The sequence below is a fragment of the Camelina sativa genome, chromosome 18, assembly GCF_000633955.1.
Source record: "Camelina sativa cultivar DH55 chromosome 18, Cs, whole genome shotgun sequence".
Classification (NCBI taxonomy): Eukaryota; Viridiplantae; Streptophyta; class Magnoliopsida; order Brassicales; family Brassicaceae; genus Camelina; species Camelina sativa.
Window position 1 is genome coordinate 12,844,480 of NC_025702.1, and position 17,895 is coordinate 12,862,374.

Below are 17,895 nucleotides of genomic sequence, written 5' to 3' on the forward strand. Positions count from 1 at the left end.
TTTTTTTTTTCATGCTACTATCATCACCATTTTGATGTTAGCCTCACCACTGATTTAAACTTCTTTATAAAAAAATGAGATAAAAACAAATTATTGATATTCACGTGATATTCTTATTTTAAAAAGGTTAGTTTGATAAGGGCTTTACATGTTTTTATCATTATCATAAACAGAACCAACCATCTTAGTCATGGTCATCATCATTGTCATAGTCACCATCATCACCATTACGACTATATGCTATATGGACCAAAACAGTTTCCACCACATAAACTTGACCGTTTATAAAATGGAAAGTAGCCTTCTCCCCTCTTCTCATATGAAAACCCATTTTCTCCTAATTTTCCATTGAGTAATTACATTCTCCCTTACACAAACAAAGGGTAATTATCAAAAACCATACAATATGCCTCTTAGGATTAAACCCCTATCTCTCCTCTTCCTCATACTCATTGTTTGCTCTTCATCACTAGGTAAGCATATTCCTATTCAATCCTTCCTTATTTAGTTTTTTTTTCTTGTTTTTTTTTCTTTGTTTAAAGGGTTAACTATATCGAATTTACGTCCCAATACAATCCATCTCAATCCGAAATCAGCTTATGATATTAGAATTTAGTATCTTCGTCTTTTCTTGATCGTTAAGCTGAGTGCCTCAGCCTACCTTAATACACTTCGTAATTTTACTGTTATATTGGTAGAGTCACACGATCGAATACTATTTCATTTCTGTCATTTATATTAGAACATATCTAAGTATCTAGCTAACCTTTTTTCGCGTTGCAATAAATATGAATCCGTTTTAACTAGAACATGTATACTCCGCTGATACAATGTTTTCTTTTAGCCATAGTGGAAGGCTCTATCCAGATCGGAGGCTCAAAGATTCATGAGATAAGTTTCAAGCTCTACAAGGTATATACATGTTTATCTATGCTTTTTCTACAAGAAAAAAATGTTTATATATGCTTACAATTTTAAGGAATGTTATGTCTTGCGCGCGTCCAAATATTGACAAGATCCATACTGGTTTGTTATTATAAAGAGTGAGGAAGTGGGAGCGAAGAAGATGAGCCATAGGAAGTTGATGTTCCACTCCACAGCGGACTACGACGATGCAGGACCCAACCCTAAACACGACCCAAGAAGAAGGCCCGGAGGCAAGGGTTGAATCATCAACAACAATCGTGTCTCTCTCTCTCTATCCTATATATATAAGCTAGCATATAATATATAAGCACATGCACTACTAATATTTATAATATGAATGTATGTATGTTATGTTTTGTATCCTCCTTCTCTGACTCTTTTTGTTAGAAGATGAGATATCAGTGTACAATACCCTTCGGAAACGCGTTCGTCAAAGGAGGATTAATGTCAAGACGACATACTAAATGCTATTTATTTAACATATATATAGAATCATATTCTGTGTACTTCGTAATATCAGAAAATAAATAAAGAGTGTTGTGGTTATTTTTAGTATACAGAGCGAATAATCATCTCTACAGTCTGATAATAACGACAACGTAATCCAAAAATCAGAATTTAATAATATATATAGTATTTTACATAGTTGATCATTTCAACCCCAAACATATAATATTTAAAAAATTTACCAGTTGGACTAATTAAAACAAAATAAAAAATGAAGATATGTCTATAATAGCATGACAGCAAAGTACAATTAAATGAAGAACGATTGCAAAAAACAAAAAGAGTGCGCATCCAGGGAATCGAACCCTGGTCAGTACCGTGGGAGGGTACTATGATACCACTACACCAGATGCGCTTTTGCTTTCTTCTCTTCTATTTGTATAATTATATAATAGAGTACAAACTTACTATGTCCATCAATCCATGAATGAACACAAAAGCACTTGGGGTTGGTTGTAAACTTATAATTGTTTTGCAGAAACACACATATTAACACATAGATATGTCTATGTAGATTATTGAAGAACAAAGAAAATGCCTTTTGTTTGTTACAGAATTTACAAGAATTGATTATACAACAACCTCATAACACTCCTCAGTCCTATCCTTCAACCTTTACTTTGTTTTCAATTTTTCATACATCTTTGTGTCAAATCTCAATTCTTACATTTCTATAAATACATAACACATACAAAACAAATCTTTCTCTCTTCTCTCTATCGGCAACCCAACACAAGTCTACCTTCTTCGTTTATTGTCGCGTTCCTACATATCTTCTGAAGGTCTATGTAACCAATGATAGTGTCCTCAAACACCACATCCTCCAAATTTGCCTCTTCGAATGTCGAACCTGACAACACCGTGTTCCTGAACACCGCACCTTTCAGATTCGATTTCCCAAAATTAACCCGATCGATAACAGCATTCGAGAAATCCACCCCTGCGCAAGGATCAAAACTAAGCATTACTTACCCCACACATGCTTTCCAAGTTTCAAGATTGAAGTGCTACATGTAACAAAATTAAGATACCTTTAAAGCTTGCTTCAACGGCATAAGCTTTTGACATAACAACCTCAGTCATGTCAGCACCATCAAACTTGGCACCTACCATCAAGGCAGCAGAGAGAGTCTTCCCTTTGAGGTTAGTTTGATCATTTGTGTAGTCGCAGAACCTAAGATCCAGCGGTTTGTCATAGACACCATTAGCTTGACCTATCGTGTTACCAACGAATGCTTTTTCACACCGGTCTGGTTCCGTTGATAGCGGAGGAAGCCTCTGAAAAAAAAAATAACAAACCCATTCTTCATTACTTCTTTAAAAATTCTCAAAACATTACCAAATCCTTAAGCATTCTAAAACCAATCCATAAAGCTTTAGAATTTGGTTTCAGTGGACAGAACCTGGTTAGCAGCAATTACAGGAGAAGCTATTGTAAGAGTACAAGCACAAAGAGCAGCGCAAGCGATACATCCAAGCTCCTTTATAGACAACAAACTCTTCTTGATACCTACACCATTCTCTCCTCTGTTTTCTCCAACTGACAGAGAGCATAATGCAAAATTTTAAAGCAAAATTTTGGGTCTGATTAGAGTTTTGAATCGAATAACCAAGAAGAAAAGATGCGTTTATACCGGAGCAATGTACTGTTGTTACTAAAGATCTCGGCTCACGGCGGAGTTTTAGGGAAAAACACGGCGAAGATAGATTATTCCTGGTGAACTGAACAGGTAGCGAAGCCATTTGAGAAAATGGGATCGGATGTTTCAGATTTTTTTTTGGTTTGTTCGAACTCTTACGGACAACCGTAGAGTTTTATCAATTCGTTATGGATCATGCCTATGACGTGGCATGACAGATCATAATATCACAAACTGTTTAGCCCATTGGGCCGATTACTATTTGGTCCAGTTAAAAACTACTGAATGTTGACTTTATGACCACGCATATATATAATTATATATGTATGATTTACATATTTCAAAAACCGGAATATATATTTTTCTAAGTTTATTGGATCCTTCTAGGTCAATTAGAACCCTAGATTTAGAGCTTTATATATATATATATAAGCTTTTAGTTCCTTAATTTACTAGTTACCGCGTACGTACCTTGAGACCATGGCTCCTTGGTCTTCGAGAGACGATGAACTCACACGTGTACAAGAACAGATCCAACAGTTGACGACGGAGGTGCAAGCTCTCGCTCTCAAGCTTGATAATTACATCAATTTTCATCGGCCACAAGAAAAACCCGATGAAGAAAACTGTTAAACTCCGGTACTTCATGGCAGACGATCAGCTCAAGAGCTTCTCGACTGGATGGTCATGGTCAGAGAGATGGTTGCGATGAGATTCCGAACTTGGTGGTCGCAACTAGTAACATTGCGGACACGTTTTGATGATAAACCTAAAATCTCTTCGTGGGATAAGTTGAAGAAGAAGATGAGTGAAACGTTCTTACCACCCAACTATGATCCAGAGATGCCCCAAGACTTACACATGTTGCTAGAAGAATTTTATAAAGATTCGCTGTCCACGGGCGTTGACATGAATGAGTCAGACCAACATCAACATGGGGGCTTGTGGCAAAAGTTCCGACACCATCTCAACTTGAAGCCCTTCACTACTCTTGCAGAAGCACATCGACAGGCCCGCATCGCGGAAGCTAAGAAGAAGATGGAATTTATCATAGAGGTGTTCGGGTTTTTCTTTGTGTGGTGGTGTGTGGCGACATTGGCGACTGTTATATTCTTATACTGTTCTAATAACTACTCTCTCCTTTTCATAATATTGGATGTTTTGGATAAGTATTTTTCTTTCATTTTTCAAGTTTTTATGCAACTTTAGGATTAATTTTATATACTCCTATTATACTATTGAGTTTGATTGGTTGAATTTTTAAAAAGTAGACAGTATTCTTTTCCTAACTCAGGGAGGAAGTATTTCATTGAGATCTTACTTTTTTCTCAAAACCCTGAGTCGATATTAACACATTGCACACGCTACCTGTTTTTTTGGACACAATCACACAACACAAACTCGTAATTACATTAGTTGTATACAATTGGGGGAAAGAAAAAAAAAAGAAGTTTTACTGTATACTACAAAATAGTATACAACTACAATGCCCCGGAACCTCCATAGCTATATATAATAATGAACTCATCTACACGTTAGAAAAATCAAATTACACTATAAATCAACGAATCAATAATCACTACGTTAGAAATTTATCAAATCAAAATCCTAATTTAAGAAAAAGGATCTAAGGAGAAGCCATTGGAAGATCTTTCTTGTGGAAGTAACGTCAACATCTTTCTCTTTCAGCCACTACTTTCCATGATCACTTGCCTCTTCTTTTATTAGGACCCTACGTACACTCGCCTGTCAATTTTTTCAGACAAATCCGTACTGTCTAAAAAACTCTCTCCAACCGCCACTAATTGCCAAAAACAGAAACATCTGTTCCTTATCATCCCCGGCGTCTACATCAACCGATTGTCAAATCTTCCACTGAGACCACTTCTTGAAAGATTTTCTAGAGGATCATCATAATCTTGAGAGGAAGTAACACTTTTTGACTAATTTGATATCTCCAGAAATCTGAGAGTGGACCCACCATAAGCTTCAAGATCTGCCAGAACCATGTGCTTGTGCCTATCAAGAAAGGAACAATCGCATCTGATTGTTTTTTTTCTTCTTCCAAAGTTAGGAAAACGAAACCGGTTTTCTCAAGTAGTCACAGGCAAACCGTAGTTCTGAAATGTTCTGATCCGTCCATCCCAACCGCCTGTGACTATGACCATACCCCATGATAGAGAGCTAGATGCTCTCTGGTAAGAGGATTTGAGAAACTTGTAATGAGATGCATTCATCGCGGATGTAGACAGAGGATTTACAGGTAGGTTTTCTTCTGGCCATGTCGCGCTTCCTTTGGATATTGATCCGGGGACATATCTTTCGTTGAGAGAGAAACAAGAGGGGGAAGAAAACGGGAGAGTTGTGTTATGATCTGAGAATCCACACCAGGTTGCTGCAACGGATGCATTGGTGGAGAAACGTTCAAAAGATCGAATCTTTTTGCTTTGTGAAGAACAATCTGACTCCTCATCATTACTCCATATATATACATTGGAGTCTTCACAAGCTGAAACAATGTGTTTCCCATCAGATGTAAGAGACGCTGATGTGAGGCTTCTCGTCTTGCAAACACCTAGAGGATAACAAAATAAAACAGAGATGAGCTTAGTTTAGAATCAATCATGGATAAGAAAATCAAAGTTGTAGGTAGCATAAGAAGCAACACATACCTTTGTATTTTCTGACGACATTGTTGCCTTGAAGAATTCTGACTTTGGAATCCGCGGAAACAACCAGGACTTTGCTTGGCTCTTGTGGTAAGAACTGAAAAACAAAACATGCAATCGATTTGTTAACATCTCACAATGTCAAAGAGAAATAAACAAAGTATCAAGACCAGGGGATAAAAAGGAGACATTACCTGAAATCCAGTTATCCGTTTATTGGAAGACTTCTTTTTGTTATGCAAATGTATCTGAGAGTCCAGTTCTAGATATTCTCCAGACATGCTAAAGGACCTGCAGCTTCCGGTCAGACAACCGATGATTCCTCCCTGTCCATCCGGACGATAACACACTGCGGATATAATGTCTTTAAGATCAGCCCAATCAGTAACGTTGCAACCAGAAATGTTCCAGATCCGAACTTTTCCATCAATTGAACCACTCATGAAATAATTCTCGTTTACAGGGTTAAACTGAACAGATGTTACTGCAGAAAAAAGAAAGTTGCAGACGACAGCTAAAGTCAGATCAATATGGTAACAGAGATTTGTTTTTTAAATGTTATCACCCAGAGGAAGAAGAAGCATACCATAACTATTGTGAGGGAAAACTCCAAGACAATCATTGCTACCGACTTTCCAAAGCCGGACAGTTTTATCCATTGACGCCGAGATAAGATACTACATTAGGAAATTACATAACAAATGCCTCAGTTTTTAAAACTTCCATCTAAGCAATAGTTGCATGTTAGTAAGAAAAATGTAAAAGAATTTGGAAGCTTACATTATCTTTTGACCATGAGATGTCCAAGACTTCACCCGTGTGCCCACGGAATTCATATAACGGTTTATCCATTATCCGGAAAACTTTAGAAGGGAAGACAACGCAAGCCGAATCAGATGTTTTCCTGAAACTTTCTGTAGGCTTCTTTGATTTTTCCTCATCCACCAAAACCGGTTTTAACTGAGAAAGATCATTTACCTCAAAGTACATAGACGAAGGGTCTATCTCGCTCAGGCCATCCCTTCGTAGTCTAGATCTCTTATCCTCCACGACTTTCCACACGCGCACAATCCCATCTTCACCAGAACTTGCAAGAAACTTCCCATCGCCGCTAAACTTCAACGCCAAGATGGCCCCATCATGAGCTTTAATATCTTGGCTCTGATAAAGAGCTGAAAGCTCCTTCGCCTGTTTCTTACATTGCTTAACCTTAACTCTTGAAATCACATCACCAAAACCAGAAGAAGCTCTCATTCTACCACTAGATTCAACCTTTGTATCAGCAGTACACCCCATAGACCGCAGCCTCGTAAACCATCCCTTCTTGAAACTCGTGACTAACCCCGCGATACTCCCCTGCTTCTCTGTTTCCTTCACCTGGCAATACCTGGAGTTAGAACATGATGCCATTGAAGAGCTTTGTCTCCTCGTTACATCACATCCACCCACATTTTTGTCTACTCTCAAAGACAATTCCTCGGAAACTTCAACACTTGAACCAGACGAAGAAACTTCACTAGAAGAAGAAGAACTGCTAAAACCTTCAGATCTCCTCTCCTCAGCTTCAACAGAATTCTCTTGAGCTCCATCAAAGCAAGACTCCCCATTAGCCACAGAGACAGACTCCTTGGATTGAACACGATCTTGTTCAACTCCCATCCACTCCAAGAACTTCCTCCGCCTCTCCACCACACTTCCAGGTGAATCATTCCATACATCAAAACCAAAACCACTTGGATTTGATGCCATCATCATCATCTCATCGTTGGCATCGAAGAATTGCAGATCTTCCTCTTGAGACAAGTAATCCATTATAATTATTATTCCTTGAAGGTAGTTCAATCCATAAACACACAGAGCTTAAAGAAGAATGCTTTTTCTTTCTTTTTCTCTCAAAAGAGGAACTTCCCCAACTGCCAGTTTTGCTTCCAAACAAGCAACCTACAAGGCAAACTATATATAAAAGTTTAGAAAATAATATTAAAAACTAAAAAAAATAATCGTAAGAAGTTTACAAATGAAGCAATCACAGAGTTCGAGACAAAACGAGTTCACAAAATAAATAAAAAGAGTTGAACATCAATCTCAACCCAAAAACGCATTGAATCTAGTCTTTTATCTTCTCAGAGGCATTTCCACAAACAACTTATGTGGTAGATCAATGTGTAAGCAAAACGAAACCAAAAAAAAACCATTTTTTGTAAAAAAAAAAAAGGGTTTCGTTTAAGCAGCACACAGAGAAGCTGAATTAAGCATAGCAAAGTGAAAGATCTCATTTTTTAGATCCTAAGCAAACAAAAATGCGTGAGCACAAGCATCATCAAATTCATTAAAGTAATGGAAATTTATAATAAAAAGATTAAAAATCGCATACTTGTGTTTGTTCGTCTTCACAAGGTTTCTTCGAAATTGGAACAAACACATCCCAAAGAAGTAGCAGCAGCCAGCAGTGGTAACAAAGAGAGTCTCTATTAACCAAAACCAGATTAAAGAAAAGAAAGAAAAAAAAGTAAAAGAGACAACTTTAATTATTTAAAAAAAAAAAGAAGGATCAAAGTTTTTTTATTTATTGAAACCCGTGAAGAAGACAGAGACAATAGAAGAAGAAGAAGAAGAAGAAGAATGGATTTGTGTTGTCCGGAGAGGGAAGAGATGAATTGTGAGAGTTTTCGTTTTAGGAGACGAATCTTTTNTTTTTTTTTTTTTTTTTTTTTTTTTGTGTATGCCCGTTTGATATGCCTTATTTAACCTCTCTGTCTTTATTATTACAACTTTTTTTGTTTTTTCTCTTTTTATGATGTTTTTTTCCTGTTAATCCATAAATTATTCGGGTAATTTCATCTATTAATTAACCACACGAGGCACGAGTCCATTTATATATTTCCTTGTAATAATATATCATTGTTAGTAGTAGTAGTAGTAATCTCTCCCCGTGCTCTCTGTCTTTTAGTAGCATTTGTTCGTTCCATTGAGGAGGAGATTTAGTTACCGGTGGGTAACATTACTCATCATCATTGAACTAGATTCTTGATTAACATTCTGGTTATTATATGGTTAGTTTGAAGAAACATCTATTTCACCGGTTTTGCTTCACAATTTTTGGTAGGGTTCAATCAGATTTATTGTCCGTTTTAGGTTTAGGACCGGAACAGTGAAAGCCAGCGAGACCAAGCTCTTCTGATGATGTGCTTTTAGGTGTTGAAGCTATTGAGATAAGTTTTTCATGTCGATCAAGAGGTTCTCATAACTGGGATTTAATTTTTCATCAATATTAGTTTTTAGCCTTCTCTGTTGCTAGTATTTATTTTCGTGTTATTAGGTTAATTTAGGTAGTCTAAAAGATGATTTCACTCTGTGTCATGATGTATTATCTATCTCGTTGTAGTTAAAAAATGCAATGGTTTTCGATTAGGTAGCGTTGGATCCGTATAGTGTTCTAGGCTGTATTTAATCAACCATTCCATTTGTTTTGGTCAGTCTATTGATGTTGAGCCCAAAAAAAATTACACATCAATCAAATCTCTTTTCATCTGATTAGTTTACTACTACTAGTTATCAATAATTATATTCGTTATGCGTAGACATCTCTCTCTTTTTTTTTTTTTTTACAATAATAATATTTTGTGGTACATGCTTTGTTGGAGCCCACATATCTGCATGATGACTACGCGGCATGTTCCCCATTCGCTTTGCCTCTCTTTTTTTTATCGTATTGATTCTAAAAAACTCCTTATTATGATCTCACAATTATATCTGTCATATTAACAACTTAATCTCCACTTGTTTGATACCTTAATTATTCGTCTTATTTGTATTAAACTATATAGTTCTTCTTTTACTACTCTGTGATTGTTTTGGCAGCACACAGGGAATATTTGTTACTGCTACTCTTTAAGGTGATCATCATGTATAGAGATTTAGATTAAAAATAATTGAATTTTCAAGTTTGGATAAATCGGTATAACGGTAACAATTTGGAGAAATGATTTATTACAAGAGAATTATATACGTTGTAAAAAAAAAAAAAGAGAATCATATACTGTACTATTTAAAAGAGTGGTGAGACTTAATGATGTAATCATCTAACTGGACCATCTAATATAAATAACTAAACCGACAAGATTAAATCGAGTTGTACTATATATGACCTTTTAAAAATATATTAATTACTAGTACTAATTACAGGCCCGTCATGGCTGAGCTAAGTCTGTCTTCCTGTTGAAGCAAATTCAACAAGTAGACATTAACAAATCAATAATTAATTTAAATAATGGAATGATGAAAAATACTGCCTTTGGAGTTTGCAAAGGCAGATTACCTGGATTCATGCAGGCTTGTATTGTAAAGAGAATATCTGTTGTCCCATTTACATCCCACTTTTTTTTGTACTTTTTTATTTTGAACTCTCTTAATATTTGTTTACTTAATATCGGTTAAACAAAAGATCTTCAAGTATATTTCTTGATAGTAATGATATTATTATACATGCATCACTATATCATACTATATAATACATACTATGGGCAAGTTGGTTTTCTCCTCCTACTATTTTTTTCATCTTCATCCGAGAGGACCGAGAGCCGAGACTCTTCTAAGGAATTATATTAGAGATATCTGAAACCTTTTATATATATACAAGCACATTATTATTTTTAATATACGTTGGAATATGCACTTTAAATATATATCTTGAATAATTCTTTCTATCTCCATCACAATTTATACCATGAAATTGACTTGGTTATATATAACAATAAGCTTTGAATAAGAACAACGGATATAGCAGTCAACACTTGTTCATGTACCATTTTTTTCATTTACAAGTTTGTCTGTAGTAACACAATTCAAATATTTGGATCGTTTAAGAGGTGTTATTAAACGAAGAAACATGTTGGCTTATTGACAGCCATCAAAATTTTATCCTACAGTATCTAGAATTACTCTAAAGTCTAAATCTTATCTCCTTGTAAGAGATATTAAAAATAGTTTTATGTCCAAGTAAAAAAGAATTGTTTGTGTCCAAGTAAAAAGGAACTGTTATTAATTCATCAGCATGTGTAGTATCTATAATGTGCTGATATGGCTTGCCAACTAGGGAAGCTATCGAATACAACAGTTTAAAGCGCACGACCATCCATCTTATATTATATATTTATTGTTTTAGGATTACTATATAGTATATACAGTATACGTATGAATATATGTTATTATATTTGCATATTGGTATATCGAGTTAAAGAATAATATTTCAAATTGATACGGTTCATAGAATGGCCACTTCATTGCTTTAGTTGTTGAAACGTTGATATTCTTCCTTCATGTTCGTCAAACTCAACCAGATTCTCCTAACCTTACCAGCTTCATTATTATCTCATTATATAGTCCTGTCACTTTTCTTATTCATTTTAATTTTTGTTTGTTTCTTTAGAACAACAAAAATAAGTTTAAGATCATGGCTTATGATTTATCAACGTGAATTATAAATCACAAAGATATCATAGAGTTGTTTCATTGAAGTTTCCAGTTTGTATTCATACTAATTGTTTTGTGTTTGTAATAACATTAGAGTTTGAAAATGACTAAACACTAGTTAGTCTCTAGCACCAACTTTATATAGCTAAATCATTAGTAACACATGATAAGAAACAACTTATTAATACTTAATTATTATTTTTTTTTTAATATCCACTTTTGATATCATTATTAATGCTTAATTTATATCTTCTTATTATTCTTATGGTGCAATGAGTAAAAATGTAAACATTAAATCATCTGAAGTAGTAAAAAGGTGATTAACCTTAATTATTTAGATGAATAAAAACCTCGATCCGTCACATGCATGTGTCTAATTTCATACCAAAAACAAAAGACATACTTCAATTTATTTTATCTAAACAGATATTTTCATCTGTGTAGATATATTCATCAATTCGTAAATAGATTGAAGGAAGAATAATGCTGCGATTTAATATTGATCAAGATAATGAAATTATATATACTAATATACATGTTTTGGAGTATTGGCCTTTAAATAACGAAATGACTAGTAAAGGGGTGATTCACCTTAATTCACTCTGCCGACATTATTATAAACAAAACTAGTAAAATAGTAATGTAATGCTTAATAATCTCGCCACCGTATCATTATAATGATAGTTAGTTCATTAAGTATATGGAATAATCTTGTAGACTGAATATATATATATATATATATATATATTTATATAAAACATTGTCTTGGGATAAAGTAAACTTACGGAATATCTTACTAGGTTATAGTATATTTAACATTAATAAAGACATTAATTTAAATTATTAAAAATTTGCATGTCATGTTAAAATGCGCGCGATCCTTATCCGGAAGATTGGTTAATCTGTTAATACAGCTATATACATATCCATTGTATAATCAAAGCTTCAATGTATATATATCAGCAATATATTTGAATTACGTACGTGTACATGAGTACATCGCATAATTAGTGTATACTTACTTACAAACTAAAAGAGAAAATTACGTAGGCGCATTCTTTGTGTTGTCTTTTCCCGACGTGGTTATAAAACTACAGACGTGTTCACTTGCGATATTGGACTCATAAAACTAGCACCTTCGCTTGTATTGTACGGACTCTGACAATATATTTTGGACCCACTATATCATATAATGGACCGTAGTATCTAGTAGCCATTCGTGAATAAAGATTGAAGATACTTATGAATTTATACATACGCGTATATGGGTGTCGGTGTACGTGAAAATAGTCAAAGTTGACTTCGGAGTTTGGGAGAATGAACATGGAGCTTCACTAGTCTCTATGTTGATGATAGTTATGCGACGCATCAGATTATGATATATGTAGTAGTAGTCGTTAAACTTTGGAAGTCAAAGAGGGTAAACCATATATATATACACCGGTTTCTTAATAAGGTATGATCTTGTATAGATGATAGTTATACACCAAACAAACACATCATTTTCGTTCTGTAATATATATCGTTTTGGATTCTTGTTTCATTATTAAATGTCGCTTTGCATAAATTCTTTAAAAATATTATATAAATATAATTAATGGTCATAAAATTTATGAAAATCTTAATTAGTATTTGATAAATAGTCTTATTATACTCCTTCTGTCAGATTTTATTAAATTTTCTAACTAAAAACACAATGTATAAGAAACTATAAATTTTATTGTTTTTACATACATATATATTTTAAACATCTATTCAAAAAATTTAACCAATAGAAAAAAGACTGGCTAATACAAATAATCATAACATACTAATACATATAAATGATGCATAAAATTTTGAAAAATATCTTATAAATTGAAACAAAAAAAATGAAAATCTTATATTTGGAATATAGATAGTACTATTAATATAATGATAATTACAATGAAACGCATGAATTTTTTATATTAACAATAACTTGTTTAAAAGGATTCATTAACTTAACACTAGAATGACTAAAGTAGATAACAGTTATAATAGAAAATAAAAATACCATATCAAAAGAATAAGTTAAATGAATACGTTGACAAGTTTATGAAGAATTAATGTTATTCGGCGGGTGGGTCGGAAGATAAGGGTATTCCCTTTCTGATGGAACGTCCCAAAGTTCAAGACGCATCATGTGATTGTGCTGTGTGTATCTTATACGCGCATGTATGATTAGGTGAGGTCGTTATACTATAACTAGATACTTACTTACTTACCTGTAATTGTGCTGTGTGGCTATTATGGGCATGTAAATTTCTTTCTATATATATATACAATCGTTTCTGATTAATGTCCATGAAGTCGATGATCCAAGTTGAATATTTTTATCACTTAAAGCGTTTACCGTAGTCAGAAAATCAGCAAAATTTCCGATTCAATTTTTTTTCCCAAAGTAAAATTTTCAAACCATAAATTAGTTTAAGCGGATGTAACTAGATATACATAATGTTCAAATATGTTTATGTGTGACTATTTTACTTGTGTTTGTGATTTGGGATGCGGACTCTTGAGATATATCTAACTCATGTAGCTAGCACGTACATGTGACATATATATAACCACGTAAACCTAAAACTGGAGATGATTTTTAGAATGGATCAAACCAAAACTTAAAATAAGTCACATAACATCAATAGAACTAAAAATAAATCACATAACACCAATAAAAATAAAATAATAAATCAAAACGGATTACATTTATATTGCATAATCACAAATAAATACAAGTCACAAAAAAAAAGCACATAATAAAATTTCGGATAGTAAAATAAATATATATGTATATTCACTTGTTTACACAATATTTTTTTATTGTATTTTTTAGACAAAAACATAAATCATGCATTTTGGTAGACATTATGCAAATTCTTTTAATTGGACAAATTATTTCACAATCGCACTAAAACAGCCATTTCGCTATTATGCCTCTTACAAGATATTTTTATTGTTCTAAATTTGGATATCTGTCTACTTAAAAAATAGTGCCTTATTTTGAACGAATCCAAAAATACAAAAAAAAAAACTTATCATATATAAGTTTAGTGACTTCATAAAGTCACATCAACAGTGTTTGTGGGTCTGCGACCACCAATTATATATGTGCACTATATCAGCTCTTAAATATCTTATTATATAAAGTATGGTGTCAAAATTACTCATTAAAGATGTCGACACGTGTCAATTCTAAATTTATTTAAAAAAATAAAAATAAAATATAAAAATTCAAAACCTACCATAAAAAGATTTTATATAAAAGTAAAATAAAGAGAAGGAAACCTAATTTTATTTAAAATCTTTTAAAGAAAAAAAAACCTTTGTAAGAAAATTATAAAATTTAAACAGCTTTAAAATTTAGACAAAATCATTGTAAGGAAATTAATATATCATAAAATTTGAAATTAGAATATTATTTACTTATTTTAATTTTAAGTTGCTAATTTTACAAGAAAAATGATTACTTTTTTATAAGATAAATAAATGATTGTGAAAATTAGACAATTAATTACTGTTTTAAAAAAAATGTAAATACTCACCTTCACAAAAACAAAAAGATTGTTGAAGTAGAAAAAATAATAATAAATTATCTCACATTTTTTTCACCAATCAAATAATTTATTCAAAAATACTGCTATTGTAATATATATAATATAAGATATGAGTATGTAAGATTAACGTATGTGTTTTTGTAACTATAAAACTATTAAAGTAAAGAGATATATAATAGGTTATTTAATGTATTCATAAATAAAATTTGTTGATTGTAGTAAAGACTAAAGAGAGTATATTTTACAAGTAAAATATTTTTGTGTGTACAAATACATTTTTAGTGGTAATGTAGATAGTATATTTGTAAATGGATATACATTAGTGTATTATATAAAAAAAAACAACTATTTTCTATAACTAAAAGTTTATCTCTTTACTTTTATACATTGTTTTTACTTACAAAAAGAATTAAATATATATTTTTGTTAAATTTTATTTTATTTTAATAACTTTGAACTCATCTACAACTATTTTTTTTAACTAAAAGTGTATCTATTTACTTTTTTTATTTCAACCAAACAAAAAATTAAAAGGAAATTCATCGGTTAGTTGCCCAAGCCGGAGGGAAGGATTTACAAAAAAAACTTCAGAGATAAGAGAACGCGAAGCACAGACAAGATAATCCGCCTTCGTATTTTTCGTACGCGGGATCCAGGAGATGGAGAATTGTGGGAAGGACTCCAGCAAGTTAAACTCATCGAGCAGGTTGGAGAAAGACGGACAATCTTGGACTGCACTATAGTGAGTAACTCAGCAAAATCAGTCTCAAAATGTTGACAAGTGATTTCTACAGCACGTATCCGCTCTATGGCCAACAACATCTCTTCTAACTCCAAATGCAGGGGGGAGAGGCTCCGTCTTAGACACGAGGTGAAAAACATGGACATGCAAAGACGGAGATGGAGCTGACATGACCGCCGTAAAAGAGAGCGCATCTTCCCAGACTAACTTATCGTCCAAAGCTTTAGCAATTATATCATTTGCCTCAATCTCTAAACCTTGAAAAACTTTTTTGTTTATAGCTTTCCAGATTGCCCATAAAGTTGATGATAATTGAAGAAGTTGATCAGGATCACCCTTTTGGGAGACACCATTCCAGAAAACAAAATCCAAATTCGATTATACCGAGTCATATGTAAAACCCTCTGACGAGACCAGAGTCGGACATAAATCCCAAAGTTCACGCGAGCGAGGACATTCAAAGAAAACATGATTAATAGTCTCAACTGCAGAGTCGCACCTTTTACACCAAATATCACATTGAATACCTCGATGTATCTATTTACTTTTATAGATAGATTACTTAAATATTTACTTTATACTCTTTTAAATATTACTTTATTTTAAAAAATTTAAACCTGTTCGGACGGATCCTAATCTAATCTAGTTGTATATGTCTAATATTCACAATATTATATAGGTATCGTTATTTGTTAAATTGTAGGTTATAGGATTGAAAGAACGATATGTAATATTGATTATGTATTCGGTTAAAAACCCCGGTCAAATTCTTTTTAACAGTTCAATTTATAATAAGTAAAATATAATTGTCTTTCTTGTTTTGTTTATCTATTTTAAAATGTTTATAATGAGATGTTTGGTCGAATGGTCAACTAGCTTTAGAACAAATAGAAACCAAAATATGAACCAATCAGAAAGGAATAAAAGGATAGTTGCTTCCCAATTCTTGTAACGTTGAACAGAGAATGAGCCACGTAGTCATAAAATTTGGATCGGAGTGTCTCCTTCGACCTTTATTTATTATCTTATTCAGTGAGATTATTGTAATGGGCGATTTAGTGGCATACTGAATGATGTCATCATAGTAATTTAGGTCATACTTGCAATTGAGGGGTTTACTAGGTGGGATACTGATGATTCCGAGGGTACTGTTGCTTTGAGTAGATGTATGACAATCTCGTACTACTATATAATCTTATCATTCACCAAAATCAAGGTCACTATTTCTTTATAATATACTCATTCTATCTCACAAAATTGATATTTTGACACTTTCACGCATGTTAAAAAAAATTTTAGTTTTTATATATAAATTAATTTATAATTTTTTTTGGTAGAGAGAAAATATAAACCAATAACAACTAAAAATTTAAATATTTTCAATGATTACTTTTTGAAATTTACAAAATATCAATTTTTTTAGACAAAAAAATATTCCAAAACATTAATATTTGTAGGATACAGGAAGTATTTTCTTATTCAAAGTCAATATGTATACTAGCAAATGAACAATGAGTTATTGACCGTGTACGTAGGTTGTGTTATAAGTTATAACTCTCAAATTCCACAACAACCAGGTGTTATAGTTTGACCCGTCTACCTCGAGTTGATTAGCGTTTTTAAACAGATGAGTCACAATTTATTTCGAGCTTAGTTAACGTTTCCATAAATCCTGACTGTTGATCTAACTTAGAGACTGATCAGTGTGAGAAATTAATTCCTGTTAGTAGGGTTGGATAGATACATGGTTTTGGATCTGTGTATCATACATATATCATTTAAAATAGTTACTTTGTATAAATTATATTAAGAGTCATTGGTATTGATTGAAACTCAAACTCAAACAATATATGAGTATAAGAGTATTTATTTTGCTTGTTGGAATGGATTGAGCAATCAAACCCGAATTAACCGCTTCCCGTAGTGCATGTCAGTGAGCAACAGTATATTGTAGAATCCATTGTATACGATGGAAGTTAGCTAGGTTCAAACTGAAAATGTTTAGACATGCATCAATCAAAATACTAAGAGAGTGGGACAAGAAGTTGATGGAAGTTAGGTTTAAATTCAAAACGACTCAAAGTCCACGACAACTGGACAAATAAACTCAAGACAGCTGTTAAAATTAAGGAAATTAAATGTAGAAAAGAAGCCAGCCTGCTACGGTTTGGTCCATGCATGCATATGAGCAGTGAAAAAGGGTACGCGGAAGGACCACGTACGGGATGTTATGGACTTACGATGGAAGTAGGTTTCTAATTAGAACATATACCTCGACTTAAGAACTCAAGACAGATCTATTTTGTACTTTGGTCTTTGGAATTTGTGCCTTCCCTTTTTTGTGATTCTTCTCGAACCAACCA

At 33.0% G+C, this 17,895-nt stretch overlaps 3 protein-coding genes and 1 non-coding gene across 6 annotated transcripts; 1 reads left to right on the forward strand and 3 right to left on the reverse strand.

Moving 5' to 3' along the window:
- On the forward strand, positions 303–1,482 carry LOC104761366. 2 transcript variants are annotated; one of them, XM_010484446.2, is made up of 3 exons: positions 303–473; positions 851–912; positions 1,043–1,482. In XM_010484446.2, the coding sequence occupies exons 1-3, from the start codon at positions 407–409 to the stop codon at positions 1,166–1,168; spliced, it is 255 nt and encodes an 84-aa protein (XP_010482748.1). In that variant the 5' UTR covers positions 303–406; the 3' UTR covers positions 1,169–1,482. The 2 variants fall into 2 exon arrangements, with proteins under 2 accessions (XP_010482748.1, XP_010482747.1); XM_010484445.2 differs by having other exon boundaries at positions 305–473; positions 845–912.
- On the reverse strand, positions 1,719–1,789 carry TRNAG-CCC. The gene has a single exon. It is a non-coding gene; the product is annotated as a tRNA-Gly (tRNA).
- On the reverse strand, positions 1,958–3,229 carry LOC104761367 (thylakoid lumenal 17.4 kDa protein, chloroplastic-like). The gene is made up of 4 exons (XM_010484447.2): positions 3,069–3,229; positions 2,838–2,974; positions 2,466–2,712; positions 1,958–2,374 (listed from the first exon to the last, which is right to left on the reverse strand). Exons 1-4 carry the CDS (start codon positions 3,175–3,177, stop codon positions 2,151–2,153), a joined length of 717 nt encoding a protein of 238 aa, XP_010482749.1. The 5' UTR covers positions 3,178–3,229; the 3' UTR covers positions 1,958–2,150.
- LOC104761369 (WD repeat-containing protein 44-like) lies at positions 4,465–8,444 on the reverse strand. 2 transcript variants are annotated; one of them, XM_010484449.2, is made up of 6 exons: positions 8,118–8,444; positions 6,524–7,684; positions 6,330–6,420; positions 5,938–6,227; positions 5,747–5,840; positions 4,465–5,649 (listed from the first exon to the last, which is right to left on the reverse strand). In XM_010484449.2, the coding sequence occupies exons 2-6, from the start codon at positions 7,553–7,555 to the stop codon at positions 5,168–5,170; spliced, it is 1,989 nt and encodes a 662-aa protein (XP_010482751.1). In that variant the 5' UTR covers positions 7,556–7,684; positions 8,118–8,444; the 3' UTR covers positions 4,465–5,167. The 2 variants fall into 2 exon arrangements, with proteins under 2 accessions (XP_010482751.1, XP_010482750.1); XM_010484448.2 differs by having other exon boundaries at positions 6,524–7,696.

Bases quoted from the DNA above. Each gene is read 5' to 3' on its own strand.
- LOC104761369 (XM_010484449.2), bottom strand. From the start codon at position 7,555: ATGGATTACTTGTCTCAAGAGGAAGATCTGCAATTCTTCGATGCCAAC. The intron at 6,421-6,523 runs GTAAGCTTCCAA...TTCCTAATGTAG, and splicing joins TCTCATGGTCAAAAGATAAT to TATCTTATCTCGGCGTCAAT. The intron at 5,650-5,746 runs GTATGTGTTGCT...GTTATCCTCTAG, and splicing joins TGTCGTCAGAAAATACAAAG to GTGTTTGCAAGACGAGAAGC.
- LOC104761366 (XM_010484445.2), top strand. From the start codon at position 407: ATGCCTCTTAGGATTAAACCCCTATCTCTCCTCTTCCTCATACTCATT. The intron at 474-844 runs GTAAGCATATTC...GTTTTCTTTTAG, and splicing joins TGTTTGCTCTTCATCACTAG to CCATAGTGGAAGGCTCTATC. The intron at 913-1,042 runs GTATATACATGT...GTTATTATAAAG, and splicing joins TAAGTTTCAAGCTCTACAAG to AGTGAGGAAGTGGGAGCGAA.
- LOC104761367 (XM_010484447.2), bottom strand. From the start codon at position 3,177: ATGGCTTCGCTACCTGTTCAGTTCACCAGGAATAATCTATCTTCGCCG. The intron at 2,975-3,068 runs GTATAAACGCAT...GCTCTCTGTCAG, and splicing joins AACAACAGTACATTGCTCCG to TTGGAGAAAACAGAGGAGAG. The intron at 2,713-2,837 runs GTTCTGTCCACT...TTTTTTTTTCAG, and splicing joins CTGTAATTGCTGCTAACCAG to AGGCTTCCTCCGCTATCAAC.